This window comes from Leptosomus discolor, chromosome 3, assembly GCF_034619465.1.
Source record: "Leptosomus discolor isolate bLepDis1 chromosome 3, bLepDis1.hap2, whole genome shotgun sequence".
NCBI lineage: Eukaryota > Metazoa > Chordata > Aves > Leptosomiformes > Leptosomidae > Leptosomus > Leptosomus discolor.
Window position 1 is genome coordinate 18,978,562 of NC_141393.1, and position 23,659 is coordinate 19,002,220.

Sequence of the window (23,659 nt, forward strand, 5' to 3'; positions counted from 1 at the left end):
ACAGTGTTGTCAGTTCAGTAATTGGATGAATTGGTTACTTGCCTAATGCAGCATTAGGAAGAAACACTATATCAACTTTTACAGCCCAGAGCATAGGGGATTCAGCATATTAAAATCCCAAGTTTTAAGCTTTATCATGGGACAGATTTACAATGTTCCCTTCTTAATTCAAATATAAATCTAGCATGAGAAAAATTGGCTCAGATTTAAGAAAATTGTTCTTTTGGCCCTTGTAAATGATATTATTAATCTTCTGCATACTGAGGCAGGCTTGGATTAAGTCTGCATTTTAGGGATGCAGGTGCAAGGCTATAATGCTAAGCCAGAGTCAGGGTGTCCCTGGGGGCCGTGTCAGAAGGACGACTTTGGATCATGTACTTGTGCCAGGGCTTGTTCCCCTTCTCCAAGGGGTGCCTGGAAAGCAGAGGCAGTTGTTCCTGTAGTACAATAGCTCGAACACACGCACCTGCTCAGCTTTATTTTTCTTTAGGGAAGTAGGCAAGAGCAATTAGTTCTTCTTCATGACATACTCTGTCTGTTGATCCGTGCCTGGGCTACATGTGCAGATGCGCTGAAGGCCATTTGGCCCCCTCCAGTCTAGAGGCCTGGGAGGAGGCAGCTGCTGAACTGAAGGAGACCACAGCTAGATTGCACAAGTGTGCTTTCTGTAGGGTTCAGCTCAGGGCCTGCATAAAGGGAGACATCTGTTAGATCATCTTCATCTGGGCAGAAAAGCTGGAGGGAGAAGGGCAAGTTGCAGTGGGACACAGCATGGTCTTTCACAACTGAATGTAGGAAGTCGTGGCTGTTCGAGGCAAGGCTTCTCTCCTGGTTCAGTTGGAGCTAGACCTCCTTGGCAGGAGAAGATATAAAGCAGCTTGTGGGATCACAGTGAGCTCTGCTTTTACTGCTGTGACAACAGCTCAGCTAAGAATTTACTTCCGAGGTGGTATTTGTTGCCTCAGGAGAAGCCTGCTAAAGCTGAATAAGTAATGTTTTTTGTACAGTTGTCACATTCTGACTGATAGAAATGAAGTATTGAACGCTCCCACTGATTACAGGGTTTTTAATCTTTACATGCAACTGTTATGTCTAGGAGAGCCCAGCAAACCTGAATGCTATGGCAATCACCAGCGGGACTGTGAAGATGATCCCTGCACCCTCCCATCCTTCTCCTCCACTTGCTCAGAATATAGTCAGGAGGATGCAGGGGCAACAGCGGACCAGTAATGGTTTGGGACGTCGATACATTGCTGTGGGAGTGAGAGCAATCTTGCTTTTACAATTATTACTGAAATATATTCTCACCTTAGATCATCCTGTGACATTGTTGAGTCTGAGTTGCATAGTTCAGTTGTGGTATCAGCCTGCATAAAACTGGTCAGAGAAGCACGGTAGTGTTTTGAGAACTATACAAAATGGACTTGAATGGTGTAAAACCTACAGGTTTAAACTTGTCTACATGGCTTGCTTTGGTCTACTTAGCTTACCGAAGAGAAATATAAAAGAAGGTTAATCCTATGTTTTAAAAGCTGAATGGAGAAAAGAGATAATACTGATAATTAACACTGCTAATATAGCAAAGACATAAAAACTGTGGAAAAAAACCCCAAACTGGAAATAGAGTTAAAATATTAACAGTGAAAATGATCAGCCATTGGAGTATTTCCTGAAATAAAGTAAAACCCAGGTGTCTTCCTGCTTGGTGTAGTGTGGGAGTAACTGGTTGAAATCCAGTGGTGTCAATAACTGAGGAGGGTGGGACATGGGTGCATAATGGGCCTTCTGGTCTTCAAAAGTAAGATCTGCTTTAGGAAACTGTAAGTGAATGAGAGGAGTTTGCAGGACAGGACCGTGCTGATTTGGACCAGTGGTCCATTCAGTTCAGTTTGCTGTTTTGGGGATCAGCACGAGCAACCGGTAAAGCTTCCCCTGGGCTGTTGTGCCATCTTTTACCAGCACGGGAAGGTGCTTCCTGTGCCTAGGCAGTTAGTGGTTTGTTTGCATCATGGAGCATGACACTTTTCCCCAGCAACATTTTACCATCTATTTCTGTTACCAGGTTTAATTGTGTAACTACTAAAACAATACCATTAGGCTCTTTGCCCCAGGAAAGCTGTGCAGCGGTCCATCATCAAATCTCCGTCATCTAAACTAGGTTAATGATGCATAGTCTTTTTTTTTTTCAGTTTTAAATATGTAATTACACTTTTTCTTTATTTATTTGCTGCAGTGGGAGAGCTTTGCATCTCTTCATTATGTTTCTGTCGAACTGTTTGTAAGATGTCTCTTACAAGAATGCCTTTCTGGTTGTGTCCTTCAAAAGCCTTCTCATAACTTTGTTGTGTTATTTCAGCATCTCCTTTGTGATCCAGTGCTTTGTAAGTACCTGGAGGCAAATTTCTCAAAACCATTTAAGCTGTGTTACTAGTGTTGACCGGTTTTGAGATGCAGTGGTCACAAGCCACCTCTTTTCAGATGAAGAGCTGTGCTCAGAGTGGTGCACAGCTCCCAGACGCTGTCCCCAAGAAACAAAACTACAAAACAACTGGCTGTGGATGTTAAACCTTTTGCAGCATCTGCGCTTTCAAAAGAGAATCCTGGCAGCAGAAGCAGCTTTTGCTGTGCTGTGTTTTTGTTAAACATCTGGAGACCTGCAGTAGTACTACTGAAGGCTCTTTGAAGGATTTATGTGGCTGGATTGACTGCATCTCCTGGATCTGAAAGGCAGAAAGGCACAGAGGTAGCATAAACATGATGTTTGGCTGAGGTGTGAACTGGCAAACTTGAGCTCGCTTCTCCGCAGGGCAGATCCTCAGATGTTGCAAAGTGTTGTGGCTCCACTGGGGCTACTGGAGCTGTAGACAATTATGTCACTTGAGGATCTGTCCCAAATGCTTATTAACAACTGATCATCCCTGTTTCCAGATATTTTCTTTTACACCTCCCACTTTGTGAGGACTGCTACTAGAAATTTTGCTGTGAGGTGTTTCTGGAACGCAGATCTGAGAACGTGTTTTATACATTTATGGCTGGCAATAAATCTCACTACATTTGGAACCTCTGGTTTAGCCAGCTTTTCCAGTTTGAGATGAGCTATTTCACCTTTGTGTCTATTGTGTGGTTTTAAATGTGTTGCCTGATCAGCTCCTATGGAGCAGTGCTGTGACTAAATGCTGTAAAATACATCAGCAGCCTACAAACTTGTTGCAAAACACACCCTTTCATCATAAGGCAGCAAAGACCTGACGTGTCTTTTCAGACTGCTTTCAGCTTTTTATATTTAATATTGCGATCATCCGTTTTCTATCATGTTCTTTTTATTTAATGAGTTGTTGAAAATATTTACTTTCTTCTCCAAACATCTTTGTCTTGTAATCATTCTGGAGGCATCTGGAATTGAAGTCTTTGATACTCTGTTTATCTGATTTTAGCTCATTCAGAATTTATATCAGAGAAATCTGGAAATCATTAAGATAATTTATGTTCTCCATCTAAACCCATTAAAATAGTAGTGATTGTAATTCTCTAGGCTCTGTGTGTGTGGTTGGTTTTTAAACTTTTTTGTTTCCAGGATGTTCTAATAACCTTGGCTCTCCTTCTGCCTTAGTGTGGAAGGACTAGTGCTGAGTTACATTTGATTATCTTATTTTGGCTTGATACTGGGAAGAAAGACATGAAAGAGCTTACTGAAATTGGTGGAAAACACCAAGAAAGAGAATTTAAGACAGAGTGATAATATCTGGGTTCAGTTTCCTCTTCTGCTGCAAGTGATTTGATTTCTCTGTCTCCATTTTTTGTCTGAAAATCAGGGATAATTCTCCTTTTCCTCCTGTCCTTTTCTCAGTCTAACATCTCCAAAATGGAGGATGTCTTTGACGTATGCATATGGCTTAACGAAAACTGACCCCAAAACCTAGAGATAGGGTTGAGGAGTCCTAACTTTGTGTTACGAAGGATGGCATTGCTGGGAAGTCAGTACTTCTTTGGAATTCGGTGGTGCACCTAACAAATGTCTATACGGTTCAGGTTTATTATTGGTAAATTTATTCCCAGACAAATGCACGTTAGTATAACCTTTTAACAACTGTTGAATGATATACTGAGGATTTTTGGGTAGCTGACACCAGCAAAAGGTTCTGGCATGTGGGAGAAATTTAACCTTTGATAGAAATGTCACTTCTGTCAAGATCATGAAATGCTTATTTAATGTCCTATAAGATTTTTGTTCATTTTCAGTTAATAAAATATACACAGAACCTGCTAAATTTCTCTCTGTCCCATATGATTAAGGCAAAACTTACTCATGCTGTGAAAGTTGTGTAACTAACCATAGGCAACTTGGGAAATACAGGTATGAGAAAATAAATTGACTGGGATACAAGCCTTCTAATGTACTGCCAGGATTGCTCTCCTGAACTAAAACAAACAAACAAAAAATCATCTCTGTAGCTTAATTAAGTGAATTAAAACTTTAAAAAGTAATTGAGACCATCCATGTTGTGATTTCACAAACAAAGCAAAGTGCTCTAAGCAGAATGAGGGAGCGCTGTATCTAGATGATCTGTCCCTCAGCAAATCCTGTCATTTTTTGTGATGTGTCTGTGGTCTAAGTCTAGGAACATAAGCACAGATTTTGTCACTGAAACCACTACATTTTTAAGCTTAAAAAAAAAAGTGTAAACAGTGTTCTAGTCTCTTACTCTTGGAAATTTCTTTTCAAAATACTGTATTTAAGCTGAAACTGAATTGGAAACTCTAGGCTGTGGGTCTCTATACTTTGACATTGGTTACTGATATTACCTTGCCTAGAGAACAGTAATCTGTAAATAGTGTACTCCCTTCTGTACAGTAGGCAGTGATGAATTGCTATCTATTTGTCTTCAGACAGAGAAAAAAAAAAGGTATCAATGTTTGCATATTTATAAATGGGGAAAAAAGATAATGGTCAGAGACTATCACAAGTTACTTGGTCTTACTGTGAAAAACACCGTCTTTTTTAATGACAGAAGTACAAAAGACATAGAATTGCATTATTCCTTATTACTGTTATATCCTTAATACCCGTATGTAGCCCTTTCTTTCCAGGTAAGGCACTCAACCCTATGATGGAAAGGCAGCTGCTTGGGACAGATGATTTACATTTGGTTATTTGCTGACATTAATAGTTCCAGCTAAACAATTCTGGGGAAAGTCATTACTAACATGAACTGATTTTTCTCTGATGCAGAAAAAATTTTTTCCACTGTATGTAGCTGGGAAGCAGGGCGGTTACTAACATTTTGGTTGCTTCACCAGCAGTAGCGAATAAATTCAATGTGGACATTTTGAGATAAAAGACTGTTTTGCCTGCACAAACTGCCACTGAGGCTTAGATACCATTGTTGCAATGTTTAGACCAAACGAAGCAGCTGTTTCAGCCCAATTGAAACACAGTGAACTAGAGTTAAGCATATTAACTCCAGCTGTATACTGATAACAGCTGGGAAGGAAAATTTCTGCAAGGGAACCTTAAAGTAAACTTTGAATTCTAGCAGGCTTGGCTATTGTAAGTGCACCTCCAAGGAAGGAGCTGGAGTGGAAATATGATCCTTTGAAATGCAGAGAATTCAATGAGGAAATTCCTGTGCCTCTTTTTGTGCCTCAGTAAAGATGCAGAGCAGGTTCTGGAGTTGGTGGTGTCACCTCTGAAGATTTTTGATGCAGATCTCATACTGTACTTGCACTCATGGGCAATTTTGAGATCAGGGCAAGTACTGAGTGATGGATTCTGTGCAGTAACGGTGTCCCTTTTAACGCAGGATGTTGCACCCCTGCCGTGTCTGTTTAGAAGCTACGCTGTAGTATCTTCAGTAGCATTCCGTTTTTCAGAATAACAGGTACCAGTATTCAGGCTACTTCTGAGGTTTTTATATTCAGGTCACTTGCATTTTGTTCTATTGAGCACAAAGAGCAGTATAAAATTGAGGAAATAGTTAATGTCACTTAGTGGTAAAACCAGCAAAAATTATTCAGAGAAATTGTATTAAACCACATATTCCCTTAGATCATTGCTGCAGAAGAATAATGGTTTACTTAGGTTTAGGTCTAATGGGAATATGTTACCAAGAATTTCCTTCTAGTCAGTACTTTGTGTTAGATCATGATTAAGAATAATTCTGGAACAGTTATGTAGTTGTAATAATAAACCTTCATTACATTTCATACTAGTATTTTAAAGATAACAAGTTAATTCAAGGGTCCCTCGTGAAGCCACATGCTCTCAGTGACTTTGCAAAACCTGTAAGTTAAAACATAAATAGCAGTGCTGATGTACTGCAGAGTGCAAAAGAGCAGGTCAGTAGGTATTTGCTGTGCTTGGTCAGTAGCAGCAAACTGATACATCTATTGATAACTTTCAGTTGCACTCTACCCATGGAATAAATAATCTTAGAACAAGAAAGCACGTGTTTTCTACGTTAGATGAAGTGTCCGTAGCTTAATGTCTCCACTTGGCATCCATTGGAGTTTTGACAGGCTTTTAATGAAAGAAAAGTTTGGGGGATGTTAGTGTTATTTCTGCAGTATTTGTGTGGTTCCCTAGCTGTCTTTGAATACACTTACGAAGAAAATTATGTCACTGTTCAAACTGCAGGTGGGAATGGCTTCTGTGCTGGAGCACAGAAGCTTTCAGCAGTTTCTTGTGATTGAGATAACTGAGCAAATGTGTCTATTTTTGTATAATTATCATCTTCTCTCTGCGCTTTCCCCCTTTCTCTTACTTGTTGCCTTCCCCATCCCTTCAGCTTATGTTCATGTTCTGTTTGGTGTATTTTAACCTCCGTGGAGTTGGAATCATGTCTTGGGTATGTTTTACAAAGAACCTTGTGTACTGTAGATAGATGTAAAAGGGCTAGACTTAGACAGCTAAAGTTTTGGACAGGAGGCAATGCAGCTGTCTGTGTACCTCTGAAAAGAGAACATAAGGATATGAATGAAGACATTTAAATGAGGCCAGTTAGTATTGTCATAAAGTTCTTTTAATGTTAACCAGCTGTTATAGACTTGTTCTCATTCTTTAGTAGATTACATGCCTCTTATTTTGCTGGAAGTCAGAGCTCTCTATTTCTGTATGCATAGCAGACAATTATATAATAAAACAGGTCTTCAGTTTCATCTGTATACAATTATAAGAAAGCAGTAGTTCGTCAAAGAAGGCAATTTTGGCATCAGCCATAAAGAGTATTTTCAAATGTAAAGTGTGGAGTACGTTGAGTGAAAAATGTAAATGCATATGGATGTATGTGAAAATAGTACATGAGTGAAAGAGGATAGGAGAAACATGAACAAGGGAAACGGAATAAAAAACAAGTTTTGCAAATGACTTGACAAGACCACATCAAAACAGCTGTAAAGTTGAGTAAACTCCAAAGCCCAGTGGCACACACAAATACGAGGAGAATTTTAGTGTTCCTGAAAGACAGGGCCCTGTCTGAATGGGTCACTGAAAGTACTTGGATGCCATACATTACAACTATTACCTCTTTCCTTGTGCTTTTATATAAAAATTAATTTGTCTCAGTGAGAGAAATCTGGTGGCTCTGATCCTTTTACAACTGAAGTAACTTTCTCATTGCCCCTGGGACTGTGTCCAATAAGCAATCACGTATTAAATAACTGATAATATTGCATTTTTATTTCAATTATTCCCATCTACTATGGTTTGTTTTATTGTTTTTCAGGTTTGATAGCTACACTGGATCTTTGACTGTGGTCTCCTCTAAATTGCAACACTGAAAACAATGGCAACAGAATGTATAAAAAACTGCTGTAAATGGTGTTTCTGCATGGAAAAAGAAAAAAATGATCGTGAGTTCCGACATAATGACATCAACTATGGGTTCTGCTGTTCTGGCTTCATTAATGATGAGATTTCCCATTAATAAAATGACTGTGTCACCCCTGATAAACTTGAATTCTTTTACAACATCCAAAATTCTTTCCATACCTCCACTTGGAGATTGAATGCATGCTTGTTAGTGTTATGAATTGGAATTGGAACTGAAAAATTACACTTGTCTGAAGTCTGTTCCTTGCAGCCTAGAATTCTGTCCAAAAAAGCCAGCTTTTTTACCTAAGGTTGTGTAAAGGTCTTGTATCTTTCAGACTCTAAAAGTGAAAACTTTTTTCTTTTTTTTAACTCCCTGTGGATTTGCTGTTAGGATTTTCTTTGGCATCTTAGTTGTTTGAAGAACTCTTCTATTACACAAGCGTACCTCTTTTAAAAATTCACTTAAGAGCAAGGTAGCTATAAATATAGAGGCTTGGGCAACAAAGAGTTTGGATCACTACAGGTGTCATGAGAATGAATATTGTTTCCAGGTGCTAGACCTGAATGCTGGTAAAACTGAATACCAGCAGCTGTTAAGTAATGTATCAAGCACAGATCCTATTAAATAAAAGAGATCTGTTCAGAGTATTGTTCAAAACTTAATGCACATGTGGACTGTCTGTTTTTCTTGCTCTTTATTTTTAGCAGTTTCCATGGTGCAGGAATCTGAAGCAGTAGCCGCAAGCAAGCCAACTATTGTAGAGAAGCCTCCGTTGTGTTCTGTGTCAGTGAAGCGTCAGGTTGGCTGTTCAGAGGATTATCTGCTTTCTAAACTGCCCCTGGATGGTCAGGAGGTACCATTTGTGGTCCCTCCATTCAAATTGGCTTATGTGCAGCCGAAGAACATTCCTAGTATCTCACATACTGGAGGGATTCAAGGTAAAATATAAACAGTGTTGCTGAAATAGTTGTTTAGCTTCTGCTACTCCTTGAAAGTTGTCAAGTATTCCTACTGAAAACATATGTTTGCAGAACTTTTTTAGAAGCCTTGTCTTGTTTCTTTCCTCTCCGGACACCCAGAGAGGTTTTGGGAAGGATGGCATCCCACTATGAAGCTCTGTGATGCTGCATGAGTAAAACTGAAAGGGAGGATTGCACACCGGTGCTCATACTCAAAGTAATGGAAGACACTTAAACGAAACAGAAGCTTTAATCCAGAATTTATGGAGGCAAGGAAAGACCTAACACATTACCAGTGTCCAGATCACTCAAGTAAAGAAGGAGGGTGGTCTGGCTTTCATGTTTCATGTACTGATACGTTTTAACATACTAACATACTTTCCTATTCAAATTTCACCAATAGATAGCATGTGCTACTACTACACAGCAGAGTGTTTTGCCCCTACTATTTCCTGCTCTCTTTGCTGCTGTATGGGAGGCCAGGGGTCACAGATCTCAGTGGTATAAGGTTGCACATGGTACTATGATTCTTTGCTTCACAACAGTCTTGTGCTTCAACCTCTGCCAGTTAGTCCCATGCGCAGACTGCCAAAATTATGTACATGCAATTTAGGCACAGTGGCATTTTAAAAGAATAGGAGCCTAGCCCAGTGACACGGGTTACAGGGCATATGCTACCGCTAGGCTCTTCGTCCTGCCAGGAGATACCTAGAGTTAGGCAAGGGAAAATTTTGGCACAGGGGCATACTCTGAATGGTTGTTTTCTCTAGACATGATAAGCTGGTGATATGCTTTTAGTCCCATGTGATTGTATTTCTTTTCTAAGGATGGAAACCTCAATAGCTGAAAAAAGTCAACCACATGTTGCATAATAACTAATACAGTATTACCTAACTTTTTTGTTATTCTGTGGTTTTACTCCCACCTTTCTCTCTTTTCCCTAGGTCCTTGCTGTTATTTCTCTTCTCCTCCTGCAGGCTACTACCAAACTTCCTCCTCACCCTCGCCCACCCCTACTGGTAACACTGGCACCAGAGCCAAGCTGATCAGCCTAGCGGAGCTTTTTGGTATAGACTGGCCATTCTGTGCCCAATATTTTTAGCAGGGTTTATTTGTGATGTCTGCCTCACCAGATGTTGACAGGCAACCTAGTAGCTGGAGGTAGAACATGTGAAGCTGCCTTTATCTCTGAGCCTGGTCTCCTTCAGCCTCCCTGCTTGCCTGCTACTTCAGTATCTAGTTCTTGTAAGTCCATACTTGGACAAGGTACGGAAATTCAGGACATGCTCCTGATAATCCTCTCTTACTGGCTCTGGGTTCAGGCTCTGCCTTGCTTTGTTTGACCTCATCCTCAAGATACTGTACAGAGAAGTCCATCATAGACTGCGAGGCATGAGCATCCTCCAGGGAGAAGGAATATTTGTCTAACAACCTTTAGATAATTGTTTTCTTTGTTCATGCTGTTCTACACAATCTTATCAGTCAGTGACTTATAAACCAGTGACTTGTTTTTATTGGGAATTCTGCTTCATCATCATTTCTGAAGGATCTGGTGAACAGAGTGACTGTTAGGCTATAAAAGCCGGTAGATCTTCTGGCAGGATGTCAGGATGACCTGACTCTTCCTGATTGTCTCTCTTGAGCAAATATTTTAAATTCTTGAACAAATATTTGAAAAGTGGCTCTTATGTCAAGTAGGTAACTTCCATTTCTCTTTCCAAATATAAATACTTATTTTTAAAGTACAGCTTTTTAAGCCTCATTAAAGTTGTGTTTAAAAATGCAAAGTTGACTTTTTAGGGAGATTTACTAAATACAACAAAGTGTGCTGTCATTCCTTCTTCACATTAGCCAAAGCACCAACATATTAAAAAAATGTATTTAGAGTATTTGCTTCTTAGACCATTGTTAAATATCTGTAGAAGTCCAAGTTCTGCTCTCAGTTCCACTCCATTTTCTGTGCATGTCTGACCATTTTCCTTTAGTGAAACAGGACATGCTCAGCGTTAGCTCTTGGCATCCCTTCTGAAAGCAATTAAGTTCTGGCGGCCTTTCTCTTCAGTACTCACTGGAGCATGTCTCATGCTCTCACAGAAGTAAGCTAGCAGGAAGAAGTGTGCTCCTGGTCTGGAACACTGGCTTTTCCATCATCTGCTGTGTCGCAATTCTTTATGGCCTCGCTTCTAGCGTTCACCCTAATTTACGTCATGCTCAAGTCCATTCTACTTGCAGTCTTGCTTTATCATCTCTTGCATTCCATCTCACTGCTTTAGTTACTCTTTTTCACTTACTTTACTAACACCTGGAGGACAAGGCCTTACAGCAATAATAGTTTGCCTTTTATGGTGCAACACACTTGCAGAATTGAAGACATTTTATAATGGAGTAAAGAACTTTTTGACAGATAGGTTAAAGTCCAGAGAGGTGAAGTGAAGGAAGCAAATGTCAGAGCTTGGCAGAGGCCAGGTCACCCCTTCCCCATTCTCTGCTGTACTATTATATATGGCTTGGGTTTGCTCCAGACAGACAAAATAAAGCACTACAGCATTGTTCTTTACTGTTCTGCTGACAAGACGTGCATGTTTTTTCTGAAAGGATTATAAATAAAGGAAAGAAAAATGGGGCAGCTGTGCTGTAATGGGATTCAAGCATTCTCAGATCTGTCTACTTGTGCCTTAGCCAACAATTCAAGTCATTTCAGACCAGTGATTTTACCACTGACAGACTTCCTATGGAAATTGGACAAGGAGACTGCAGTCACAAGTTGCATTATCTTTCCATACAAGACCCTCCTGAAGGTCTGGGTGTCCGTTAGCCGAGTGGGAATGTCCAGCGCACAGATAGCCAAATAAGCCAGAGGTTTTCTGTACACATGGTCCTACTTTTCCTGTTAATTTCTGTCTTGTTGTCTGTCTTTGTAGCCTTCTGTATTGTAATTAGTTAGGCATTTATTGTGGAATGCCGAGACACGGTATGCATAGCTTTTTATGGCCAATTTAATTCCAGTGTTTGCTAGCACACTGTGGAAATCTGACATAATGTGTATGTGTGTTTTCTTTACTTCTTTTTTTTTCCTTTTCCTGAAGTAGACAATATCGAAATATTTTGTCCTTTGCCCTGAAGGCACTTTGCCTGCCTTATGAAGCCAGGCAGCATGTGTTATGTCTGGAACTCTTGCATTTGATGCTCACTTGTGCTCCACAGAATCTGCCAGAGCCTCATTGGGTGACCGGAAAGCAGAACTGCACGGTGTGTACCAATGGCCCTGCTATGACGTGTACAACCCATTCTATTTGGAGCATCGGGTTTCACCAGATCTGATTAGGCGCTGCCAAGCAAAATCAGATAATAGGAAATTATATGGATCAGGTGAGAAGGACTGCACCCATACTTTTCTGTCTTCCTCATTTTCCCAAGGTTTATAGGTAAGAGAAAAAAGCCATTAGTCTACATAGACGTGTTTGATTATAGCAGTTCTCAAACTGGTCTGTATGCTACGGACACTTCTTGGTTGGTGAATCAATCTGTGGAGCCAGCTTTGCTTGATTTCCAGCTGCACTGTTACTTTCTGTCTTTTGGGGGCTTAACAAGGCTTGCATGCATCACGTGAAGGTAGGCAAACTGGCAAAGCAAGCTAGCATAGCTGCCTCCAGTCCAAACCAGGATGCAGTACTGGCAGTTCCAGCTGCCAGTAACAGGAGTGAGTGAGATGGAAAAAGGAAGTCGGGCAGTACGTTGAGTGGAGGAATGCCTGAGGAGTATATATATGGAGAGAGGAACAAGCACCAAATATAGTCAGAAGCAGATGATAAGAACAGATGCAAAATGTGAACTGTTGCTATATGCCAGCTTTTTTGAAGTTTGCTTTTGAAGGTGTAGAAATGTCCACGCTTCTCATTGCGTAAGTGTGTTTAAGAACAGGGGAGGGCTGTGAGATAGTAAAAGTTAGAAAGTGTTTGGCCACCTAGGTAACAATTTTCTTCTGTGCTGTTCATTGGTATATGTATCCTATAATGAATGCTGTTTAGAGTAAAGCAGATGACTAACTGTCGCTTGCTGTAAGTGATTGCTAAGGCAAACACATGCAGAAAACTCACTCAAAGAAATGTACACACCTCTCTGTTGAATTGGAAGCCAGCAACAGCGTGCATTTTTAAAGATGTTTTATTTAGGATGGTATGGCATGCTTACTGTACAGCTAGGGGAGATGTCTCGGTCTGTGTCTTGTTTTAAAAATAATTCTGCATCACCATAGAGACTACATGAAAAGACTATTCCATATATTTTCTTCTGAGAGAACAAAACACATGTAGAATTTTAGCAGCCTTTAACATGTGTGGTTTTGCTAGGCTTTGTAAGCACCTGTGGTGGGAGCCAAATGGGTTTTACAAAACCCATTTGGCAAAACTGTCTTGAACATCTTCCCTTCAGCTCATCATCTCTTTTTCCATTCACTAGTTTTGTCTCAGTAAGCTTAAACACAAAAAAGGTCAGTAAGTGTGTCTAGAGTACAGTTCTAAAACGCCTTCTTCCTCCAGAGTTTTTTGACAGCTGTTTCAAAAGCTAGATGATTCTCTTCATTCTCTCTTAAATATAGACTACTTAAGCAAAACTTTAAGCCTATCATTAGCAAGTGCTAATGATACTTTTCATTGTGGGCTTGGAACTACAGAATGTGTTTATTCAGAAGTTATCAAGTGAAATTTCATGTGAAGTCCCTCCTCTTCATCTTAAAAAAAAAACAAACAAAAAAAAAAAACAACCAACAACAAACTGAAAAATAAATTCATTAGTATTTTTCCCAAATTCTAGTTATTATTGTTAAACAACAGAAGTTAAACCAATCTGCTTTCATTCATTTCATTATGGGTCATTTTTGAAGTTAGGAGGCTTTAAAAACCTCTTGAACATTACCGGAGTCAGCAAAGATTCCTGAAACAGTGGCATTAGTTTAGCTCTCAGTTTTTACTGTTGCTGCACAATATGCATAGACAAAGTGCTTTAGCTCTGTATTGCTTTGTGGTCAAAACAAAACTGGTAAGATCTACTTAACCACCTCCAACTGCTGAGGAAACTATCCTTCTATAAAATAAAGATCTTGCTTTTGTGCTATAACAAGTATGTGTCGTATTAAGACACTCTTTGTCTGAGATCTAGTAAAGGTGCAGAGTGTGGTGCTTTGACACTGATCAGTGAAGCCAGGGACATGAGGCCAAGTTTAGCAGGCAGCATGTTTTTGCCACTGGGATATTTACTGTGGAAAAAATTAAAAAAGAAGGCCTGGCTAAGCCCCAGTTCTGGCTGACTAGATTTAAGGACAAGGCTTTTCTGTTTTGCTAAAGCATCTACTAAACAAAACATTTCTCTTGAGGAACTAACTTTGAGGCAGGCTCCCCATTCTCCCAGTGCTGCTAATCTGACCAAGTAAGTTTGAACTATTCCAAAGTTGAAATTGATTAAGATATTTTAATGGCTTATTCTCTCCATTTTGTCGTTTAAGGAGAGTGTTTTGGGAACGGGAAGTGGGGAAAGGTGCTGACATTTTTCCTTAGATGTTATTTAGCTAGGTTTCAATTCTATTATAGGTCTACTTAAATTTTAAAAAAGCATCTTAATTTTATTTTTTCTAGGAATGATGCTTACATGATTTGTATTGATCTCTCTGTCTTTTTAGTTAGTGATCTAAGACCTAGTGCTTTGCCTGGATCAATGGATATAAGTCATTCAATGTTTGATCTCAGAAGCCCACCTTACCGATTCATGAAGGTGAGTTCCCCTTGTAACTTAGGTTATACTGAAAACACAGCTTACTTGGTGTATCTGTTCCTCTTGCATTGTGTTTTCAAAGTAAACACTAAAGGGCATTGTACTATGCACTGGAAGGACTAGAGGGAAAAGTTCAACGTCTTGAGCAACTTCAAGAGGCTCTTTCCTGATGTCTCCTCTGACTATTGCTGTTCTGGCCTGGCGGGGCCGTTGAGAAACCCGAGTAGGCTGTTTGGCAGGACAAGACAGACAAGAGGTTGTCTTTTGGCATCTTGTGATTTCTCCCATCAGTTGAAAAGTGGAACACTAGAAGTTTCCATTGATGCAAAAAACACTGCATTTTTTTTCCATCTTGTACATAGAGATGAAGTGGCATATATATCAGTGAGCAAAAGAAAATCTGTGCTGGCCATATGTCCCCTGTATAAGTTCTTTGCATCAAAGTCATAATTCCATGCTGCTGGATCAAGAGATTAGTAGGGAGGGAGACTATTTGAAATTGGGGGTTGTTTTGTTTTTGTCATGTCTTGTCTGATGGTACAATCTCTGGCTTTTTGCATCTGTTGCTCTGAATGAAATGACTTTTTCTTTTTTGCCCCCAGAGATACAATTCATTCTCCAGTGTACCTAGCAGTACCTCTTCCAGGAAGGATTCGCAAGGCAGTAACAGGAGTCTGGGTAATGCGTTGTTTGTTTCCTTGTAATGAAATATTTCCCTTTGCACTTGAAACATTAAGCTGTCTCTACTGTTGATTGTTGAATTTTTATTTTTTTTTTTTTTTTTTGAGATGAATCTGATCAGCAGATCGGTTTGGAGATTACTTTGCAATTTGAAGTTAAGAGTTTTGGACTGCACCTTCCTGTTGTCAGGAGATTGAGCAAATGAGCCTTTGAGGAGTTATCACACTTTTGAAAAACTCATCCCTGGATTTGCTAACTCAATGAACTACGAAATTACAGACGTTCTGTTAGGATAGAATGCAGCACCTTGGTCACAGCTCTAGTCCTTTTTCATGTATCAGTATTTTTCCATGGGAAGTGCTTGGAATCCAACACCCATATTACACTGAGAATTAGGCAAGAATATTGTATGCAAACCTGGTTTAATATTGTATGCAAACCTGGTTTCCTTATTTATGAAGGAATGCTGAAGAAGTGGAGATACTGCAAAATAATCCTTCCAAAATGAATGAAGTTCCCACCCTTCCAGAAGTCAGAATTTCACCCAGTCTTCTCAAAAAGAAGGGGGGCAATGACAGAGAAATGCTGGATATTAAATGGCTCTTCTGACTTGGAGAAAAGCAAAATAGTAAAATGTTTGCTAGGCTGGAATTGAAATCTGAGAAAAATAAAAAGCAGGCCAATTTATAAACTTAACAGTGAAAGTGATTAATCTAAAGGAAGTGATAGACTGTAAATGTGTTCTGGGTATCTCAGGCACATGCTTTTCTTTCTAAAAGTTTTTCCAGTACAACATGTTACTAAATTCAACAGAGATAACTGAGGCAAATGTGAAGGCTTCTAGCTGTGCAGAAGGTCAGGCTACAGGACTTCATGGATATTTTGTCCTTAAAATGTAGGTGTTAAGATACTTCAAACTTATTTTGAGAGAAGTTTTCAAAGACAGGCAGTCCACCTACTAATGCGTTCCCTTATTCTTGGAATGAACTATTAAGATACTGCATTACATCTAAAAACACCAATTGGCTTTCTTCCATAGATACTATTACGTTATCAGGTGATGAACGAGACTTTGGAAGACTGAATGTGAAGTTGTGTTACGTTTCTTCTGTAGAACAGATTTGGATCACAGTTTTACATGTAAGCAAATATAAATGACTTTATTATTTACTCAAATGGCTATTTTACTATACTTATTGTTAATTCTGCTTAATTTTGGCTCTCTTACTTTAAGGAATACTTTTAGGAGAAACAAAATTACTTCTAAGTATTAATATAAACAAATGTATTCAGTCAAATGTAATAGTGGGCTTCATTCAAAGTATCTTCCTCTCCTTTTTTTTCCTGTTGCAATCTCTGTTCTGCTGCAGTCAATAGTAAATAGTACATAACTCCTTTACGTTACTGTACATATGTTCTGATATCCTCTCGGAGTGAGGAACTGTTCAGCATGTATAAGAAAGCTGAGCTGCTCATAGGCTGGTCCTGCTGTGGAAATTTTCCTGTGGAAATTTGGAGGCAGCAAATTGGAGCAACTTTGGAGGCAGAATTTAACTGACTTCAAATCTAACAGTTCCTTCAGGGAAGAACCATAATAGCACTTCGAGGACATGTAGCTTCTTGTGGCTTTTTTGTTAGCTAATGTGTTATGCTGGGTGTTTTATACACTTCCAGGAACTGTGAATAATTTTTAGGCAATGGACTTTGAGTAGTCATAAACCTCTTAACTACCTCAAGTGATAAATACTATGTAAGGGATTTCATGACTTACCTGTTATCAAACTGCCACATAATGAAACCATTAAAATCTGCCAAAAAACTTCTTACCCTCTGGTTGTAAAAATTAATTATTAAATGATCTGAAGTGACACAATCATTACACTGGCTCTGTTTATATTCAGTATCAACAGGAATTATGCATAATTCAAGAACAGTGTATAAGACTGTTTTGAAGTTGCCTGAAGGCTAGAGTCATACATTGTCTAAACTGACTGTATTTTCAATGTTGCAGTGCAAAGACCTGAGCTGGCCTTCTAGCTGTGGAGAAAATCCTCTTATCTATGTCAAGGGAATTCTCACACTGCCCAAAGCAGTGCATTTCAAATCTTCTGCCAAGGAAGGGTGCAATGTAAGTAGAGGCAGGGAAAACACCAAGACATCTGCCCCCCAGCGCCCCCCCCCCAAAAAAAAAAAAGTTAAATGTGAGTGGATTTTTAAAATGGACCAAACATCCACTTCTATGCCATATATGCTGTGGTAGTTGCCTAGGTTGGGGTTACTTCCTTCCCCCGCCCCCCAACTTCTCAAAATCCTATTAAAAGCCTTGTTCGTCCCCTCTATATCCTCTCTTGCATTGTACCATTGCCCTCCTTCTCTCCAAAGTCTGCAGGACAGATACGCTCATAGGGGACTGAACCTCCATGAGGTGCTGGCCTTGGCAACTCAATGGTGGGGAACTGGAGGAAGACTGGGCAGACCTGTAGGTGCACATTCACGCCAGGGAAGGTAGATGATGTACTGCCTCTCACTAGGGCAGGAGACAAAGTTCATACTTCCTCTCTACAGAAAGTAGTAAGAATTGGTCATATGAGACAAGACTACTGATAGTGGCAGTAAACGAATATTAAGGAGGCGGAGGATAAAGCAATATAAACCTCCCATAATGTGAGTCTAAGGTGAAGGAAAATAAAATGATCAGGAGAGACTGAAGCAAAAGGCCATAGGAGAATTCCCAATGACAATGCATGTATGCTATTGTAAAGCTTCAGAAGGTATGGTAGTGAAAAACAGTCCAGAGCTTTGTCCCTGCCAGTTTGTGACAATGAGGTGGTGAGTCTGGGGGTTCTTACCGGTGTAAAAGCACACTTTTCCACGGCAACATAAAATGGTGGTTGGGAGCAGCGGCTATAGGACCAGGAAGCCTTGGTTTCTAGGTTTCAGGCTCAGTGCAACTCTCTTACAATGGTGATATTACCCCTCTGTTTTTCGTTCTAGGACATTGAATTTATGGAAACTTTTGTTTTTGCTATTAAACTGCAAAGCCTGCAGGCTGTCAGATTGGTATTTAAAATCCAGACACAGACTCCCAGGAAAAAAACAATTGGAGAGTGCTCCTTGGCACTGCGGGAACTCAGCTTGGAGGAGTCAAGTCATTGGCTGGATATATCTCCTCCTTCCAAAGCACCTGTAAGTGCCAATACTGCAAAAGTGTGTTCTTTTATCACCTAGAAAGAGTTGCTGGAAATGAAAGTAAAATAATTCAGTACTGATTCAGTGTTAACAAACAGCAGGTTTTTTCTCTTGCTCCCTTTTTCTTGCTCCCTTTTTCTTGCTCCTTTTTTCCCCACTTTCTTGGCGAAAGGCATTTTGATGTGGAAAAATATGCAGGCTTTTGAATTCTGCACATAGCTGTTCTGGTCATAAACTGCAAAAGCATCAGAAGATCCTTAGGACTCACAGCAAGAGCTCAGAGCAAATGGAATCTGCTTTTGTTATGGAAGAAAAGTGCTAAGATCTTCAGTGGCTTGAAACTGCAGAGATAGCTATATATTTAATGTTTGGATTGCATGCTGTGAAGTAATAATTCAGACAGTTCGTTTCCATTAGTGTAATAAGAAGCAGGTGGTTTTCACAGTGGGGTTTCCTTTCCCCCTACCCTCACTTTGTTTGTTTCTTTTACAGATTGTGTCTAGACATTTGTATTTTCAACAAATTAAACTTGAATTAGCAATACAAAGGCAAATTTTATCTAAGTATGTCTGAGTAATAGGAGTGATCCTCTTGATTTGTAACATAAGTTACACTTGACATTTCTTAGTTCAAACAAGAATAACCATATTGCTTCAAAAGCAGTAAGAATAAGTGAGAAAGGAAGCTGTTTTAGAAACTGCCTCATCCCAATGTAAATTCCTGAATCATCTCATAGTTTCTCTCTGTGTGTTGGCTTTCCTCACCATTATATCCAAGAGCCCTCCAGACACTGCTGGAATTCATCCCTGTCCTACCCTGTGAGGCAGCAAACTGCCCTACTTGCCAACAGAGAGCCAAAGCTCAGAATCGAGTAAGTGGCTTCCTCTCAGGGTTACACAGAAATTTTGTGGCTGACCTGCAAAGAGAATTTGGGTCTCGTCGATGAACTGGAGCCTGACTTCTTTTTATCTGACCTGTTGCTATCTTGCTTTGTGCGTTTTCGTTCACTGAACTGCGTTAAAACTTGAAGGGAACCAGGACTAGCAAAGTCCTTTTAAACGGAGGCTGTCAGGAAAGTTGGGTCTCCGCTGCCCTTCTCCTACTGTTCTTACAGGGTTCAGAGTACGTTAGCATCTGACAGGAGAGTAACGATGATGCCTCAACACAACTTTGCCACTAGCAAAAGTTCTAAAAAAAATTTCTAAAAGAAATTCAGACTGGAGATCTCAGTACATTTAGAGTGTGGGGGGGTGTGTGTATGTGTATAGGCATGTAAAACACAAGTAATTCCATAACACAGGAAACTCCACAGCATGCAGTCACCCTAAGCATTCATGACATTCAGCATTGCTTATATCTCCATATTGCAAAATTCAAAAATGTGGGAGAAGTCTGAAGGTTTTTGTGTTAGTGGAGCATACCTGGTCTCCCACTTCCACACCCAGGTTTAGTAGAGCTAAAACTGCATGTCCTGTTTTCCCTGTATGTGTCTGCTCTTACCTCTGAGGAATCTTTCCCAGGTGAAAACTGAGGACTCATTTATTTGTCCAGTACCTCTGGCTGCAGCCCACGAGGACCGTATGTGCACTGCATATAAGCAGTCCGGCAGTGGAGCACGTGTACTGCAGCTATGACAAGTGCAAGATGCACTTACTGTGCATCTGCAGGTTGTGTATACAACACATGCTGATGTTTCTGTCCAGGAAATCCCAGATAGAAATGTGGGAGACCAACATATGACAGAATTCCTGTGTTTCCTGAGTTTATAAGAAACTTAGTCCAGATGTTTTGGCAACATTCTTCTGCCTGTAGGTGTGCCGTGCAGAACTTCAAGTAGGAACTTGTTTTCAAGCAATAAACAGGAGGATTCAGTTACAGATTCTTGAAGCACAAAACCTTCCAGTTTCATCTGCACCACTGTCTTCAAGTAAGTTACACCAGCTGTCTCATGCCTCCTGTTGAAAAGCATTTGTAACAGGTAAATTGCTGCTCAAATGAGTTGGCAATACATAACATTCCTTACAAACCTCAGACTAACATATTGTGCAGTAGATTCCCATTGCCAAGGCTTGTTTCCAGAGCTGTCTTACTTGATTACTTTTTGTTTGGTTTGAAGATACATGTTTATGTATTTTGGAAGATTTTTATCCCAATATTAATCCTGACATACAAGAGCATTAGCTTGCACTTGCTGTTTGGATACTATGTTACTCAGTTCAGTATTATTGAACATACCCTGTTTGTGTGACTAGTCAGAACAGCTATTGTACAGTTCTTTTGGCCAGACTTTTGGGAAATTGCTGCAACTTGAACCATACATGGGGATCGTGTCAGTTCCTTTTTAGCTGTGTTTGTGAGTAACCCTTTCTGTGCTATGCCTTTTTCGCTCCCTTTTCTGCTAGATTTCTTTGTGAAAGTTGGAATGTTTAGCGCAGAAGGGATGATCTATAAGAAGAAGACTCGTCTCCTGAAGTCCACTAACGGCCAAGTGAAGTGGGGAGAAATGATGCTTTTTCCAGTTAGCCAAGCTGAACAAGGGATTGGCTTTCTCATCAAGCTCTATAGCAGAAGCTCAGTAAGAAGAAAACACCTCCTAGGACAGGTTGGTTTCTGCTAACTAGCATGATATGCTTTACTTAAAATCCAGTGCCACAGGTTTCTTGGTATGAGTTTTAAAAAACTTTAAATAAGATGGCATATAACCAAATAGTAAATTCTAATAAACTTTTCTGGATGTAACCCAAGAAAGAACAGTACTGGGCTCTTAAACATGCACTAACGTCAGAAATGGGAGTTGACATTCGATTTTTCTTTTGCAAAGAAATCCTTAAGTCATTTTTGCGTGGAATACTACTACGTGAAAGATTCCTTCCTACCGACAGACGTACAATCTCCTCCTTGCCTATAGGCTTTCTAAAGAAATCAAACAGAGCACTCACAGGAGCTCCACAACCTACAATGTACTGTACAGAAAGGGGTGTGTTGGCTTATCATACCAATACACTTACAAACAGGTGTGTGTAAAAGGAAGTTTTAACAGCTACAGTATCAGACTGCCTTCCTGGGTAAAACAACGCCAAAATCAGCGCAATATTCTAAATGTGTATGATCAAGTGATAAAATGGGTGACCAAGCAAAAAATTATTTTTAGTTGAGTGCTCTTTTTTTTTTCTTTCTCTCTCTTTTTTTTTTTTTAACAGCTGGAACTTCAGTAGTATGTCTTTGAAAGCGTGATCATACTTATTTAGCCACCATAAAACTTGGTAGTCTGGTCAGGTTTTATTCTCTCTGTCCTCGTCCCCTGGTTGTTTACCATCATCCTGTCCCTTCTTTCTCTCCTTTTCTTCTTGGTATAGTGAGCCAATAGCTGTTCTTAATGCTCTGTGCTTTCCCTGACCCAGCTACATTAGTAGCAGAATTTTAATATATGCATAAATGAATAATGTAGAATTTATTTTGAGGCCCCATCTGTAATATCCCTTGTCAGATGAAGGACTGTGCTATCCTTAGGTACATAAAATGGTACTGTCCCATTCTGGTGATGTTTCTTGTGCCTGCTGAAGACATGCAGTTACAGGAGATGCTGATATGCTATAGAAATGGTGTGCCAGCAAGCGTTATGTGAAGTTCCTCCATTTTATGGAGCCTCATGTCACACATGTTCCATCTTTTTGTGATTCCTGTTGGTGGAATTGGATTTGGAATAGGAAAAGAAAAAAAATTGTTCTTTTTAGTTGTGCTACCTTGGGCAAAAACAACTGGGTATGATTTTGCAGTCACTTAGCAATATGTGAGGTCATCTCAATCTGATGAGTTACATTTAATCATGGATCTTATTTTTAGGGGGAGGAAATGAGCTACTTCTGCTCCTCAGAGGTTATTTGGAAAAGGTTGTTTCAGCTCATGCAGGCAGACATTGCCACATAACACATGAAGACATAAAATACAGCTCAGGGGAAAATGTACTTCGAGCAATTGGCTGGGTAGCTGGAAAAAGATGAATATAGCTGGATCTATTAACTTTGTTCTTCACAGACTGATGTTTAATTGGATGCTGTTCTAAGCAGACAATACTTAGATTAGACTGCTTTTACAGGCATGTCTTTAATCATGAGCAAGATGTATATTGAATCTCTGTGGATGAAACATCAGCTGTCTGTGGTATTCTGGAAGACATTATTCTCACTTCTTGAGGGCTCATGCCTCAGCAGTGTAGGCTAAATGTACTTCATGGTGAAGGTTTCTGAGAAGTCTTAAAAGGACTCATTCTTGGAAGACTTGAGGAAATAAAGTCCTGTAAATAATGATACCTACTTACATAAGCAGAATTCTTTTGGCAATGGAGGCTGGTGATAATGATCAGGGAGAATACTTGTACCTCGTTTCCTCATTTAATGGCCACTGTTAACTGAATACTGAGAAGAAGTGGACTTTTACTGTGTGACTATGTGTGGTATGGGCATGTTAGTAACCTCTGCGGAATGCAGGTTTGGCCCTGTCTGTTGGAGTGTGCAATTTTAAATGCTCATGAAAATGCTGGACAGCTAGCTCAGGGTGCCAGATGGCTTGCAGCCAACTGGAGTTTGAATGCATGGAGCCATCACTGGCCCTGATGAGCCCTTGACCCCAGCACATGCATCTGAATGGAGCAAGGAATGCTTGACTTAAAACATCTTATTAAGTAGAGAAACATTAGTATGTAGTGAGTTCTCTAAACTATTTTAGAAGCTAAATTTAAACCCAGACTCCCTGTGTTCCCAGCTGAAAGCCAAAATATGTTAGTCCTAACAGAACTGTGTCTGTTGCTGTTATGCTTTGGTTGCAGTCTACACACTGTATCTCGTTCTACACTTCCGTGATACTTATTTGGAACTAATAAAGGCTGGGCCTCTGTGTTATATCAGGTAAACTCAATTTTATGTTTCTTGTTTCTTACTGCAGATCTGGATAAGTTCTGATAGCAATAACAGTGAAGCAGTAGAGCAGTGGAAAGATACTATTGCCAACCCTGAAAAAGTTGTGGTTAAATGGTACAGCATTGGTCCGTCTTGAAGACTGGAGATGAAACTCAGGACTGATTTTCTACAAAGATATTCCTATGCTGTTTAAAATAGTATAAATGAAAAGAAAAATATTGTCTACACAAGTTCTTCAGAACTTCTGCACCACATCAAACCTCCATGGTAACTAGGAAAATACTGTTTCACCAAGAGAAATAATGGCTAAATACTATTAAGAGGAAGACTTCAGAAC

The 23,659-nt window shown here is 39.8% G+C and overlaps 1 protein-coding gene across 4 annotated transcripts; it reads left to right on the forward strand.

The window, feature by feature from the left end:
- The first annotated feature begins 7,781 nt into the window (after nt 1–7,781).
- TC2N (tandem C2 domains, nuclear) lies at nt 7,782–23,458 on the forward strand. 4 transcript variants are annotated; one of them, XM_086462935.1, is made up of 11 exons: nt 7,782–7,848; nt 8,516–8,749; nt 11,975–12,139; nt 14,445–14,536; nt 15,139–15,214; nt 16,257–16,357; nt 17,229–17,345; nt 18,212–18,424; nt 20,219–20,333; nt 20,809–21,008; nt 23,348–23,458. In XM_086462935.1, exons 1-11 carry the CDS (start codon nt 7,782–7,784, stop codon nt 23,456–23,458), a joined length of 1,491 nt encoding a protein of 496 aa, XP_086319061.1. The 4 variants fall into 4 exon arrangements, with proteins under 4 accessions (XP_086319061.1, XP_086319062.1, XP_009959508.2 ...); XM_086462936.1 differs by having other exon boundaries at nt 18,212–18,403; XM_009961206.2 differs by having other exon boundaries at nt 8,519–8,749; nt 18,212–18,403.
- Nucleotides 23,459–23,659: the final 201 nt, after the last annotated feature.

Coding starts and splice junctions, on each gene's coding strand:
- TC2N (XM_086462935.1), top strand. CDS start 7,782: ATGGCAACAGAATGTATAAAAAACTGCTGTAAATGGTGTTTCTGCATG. Junction 12,140..14,444: donor TAGGAAATTATATGGATCAG/GTGAGAAGGACT, acceptor CTGTCTTTTTAG/TTAGTGATCTAAGACCTAGT. Junction 21,009..23,347: donor GAAAACACCTCCTAGGACAG/GTTGGTTTCTGC, acceptor TTCTTACTGCAG/ATCTGGATAAGTTCTGATAG.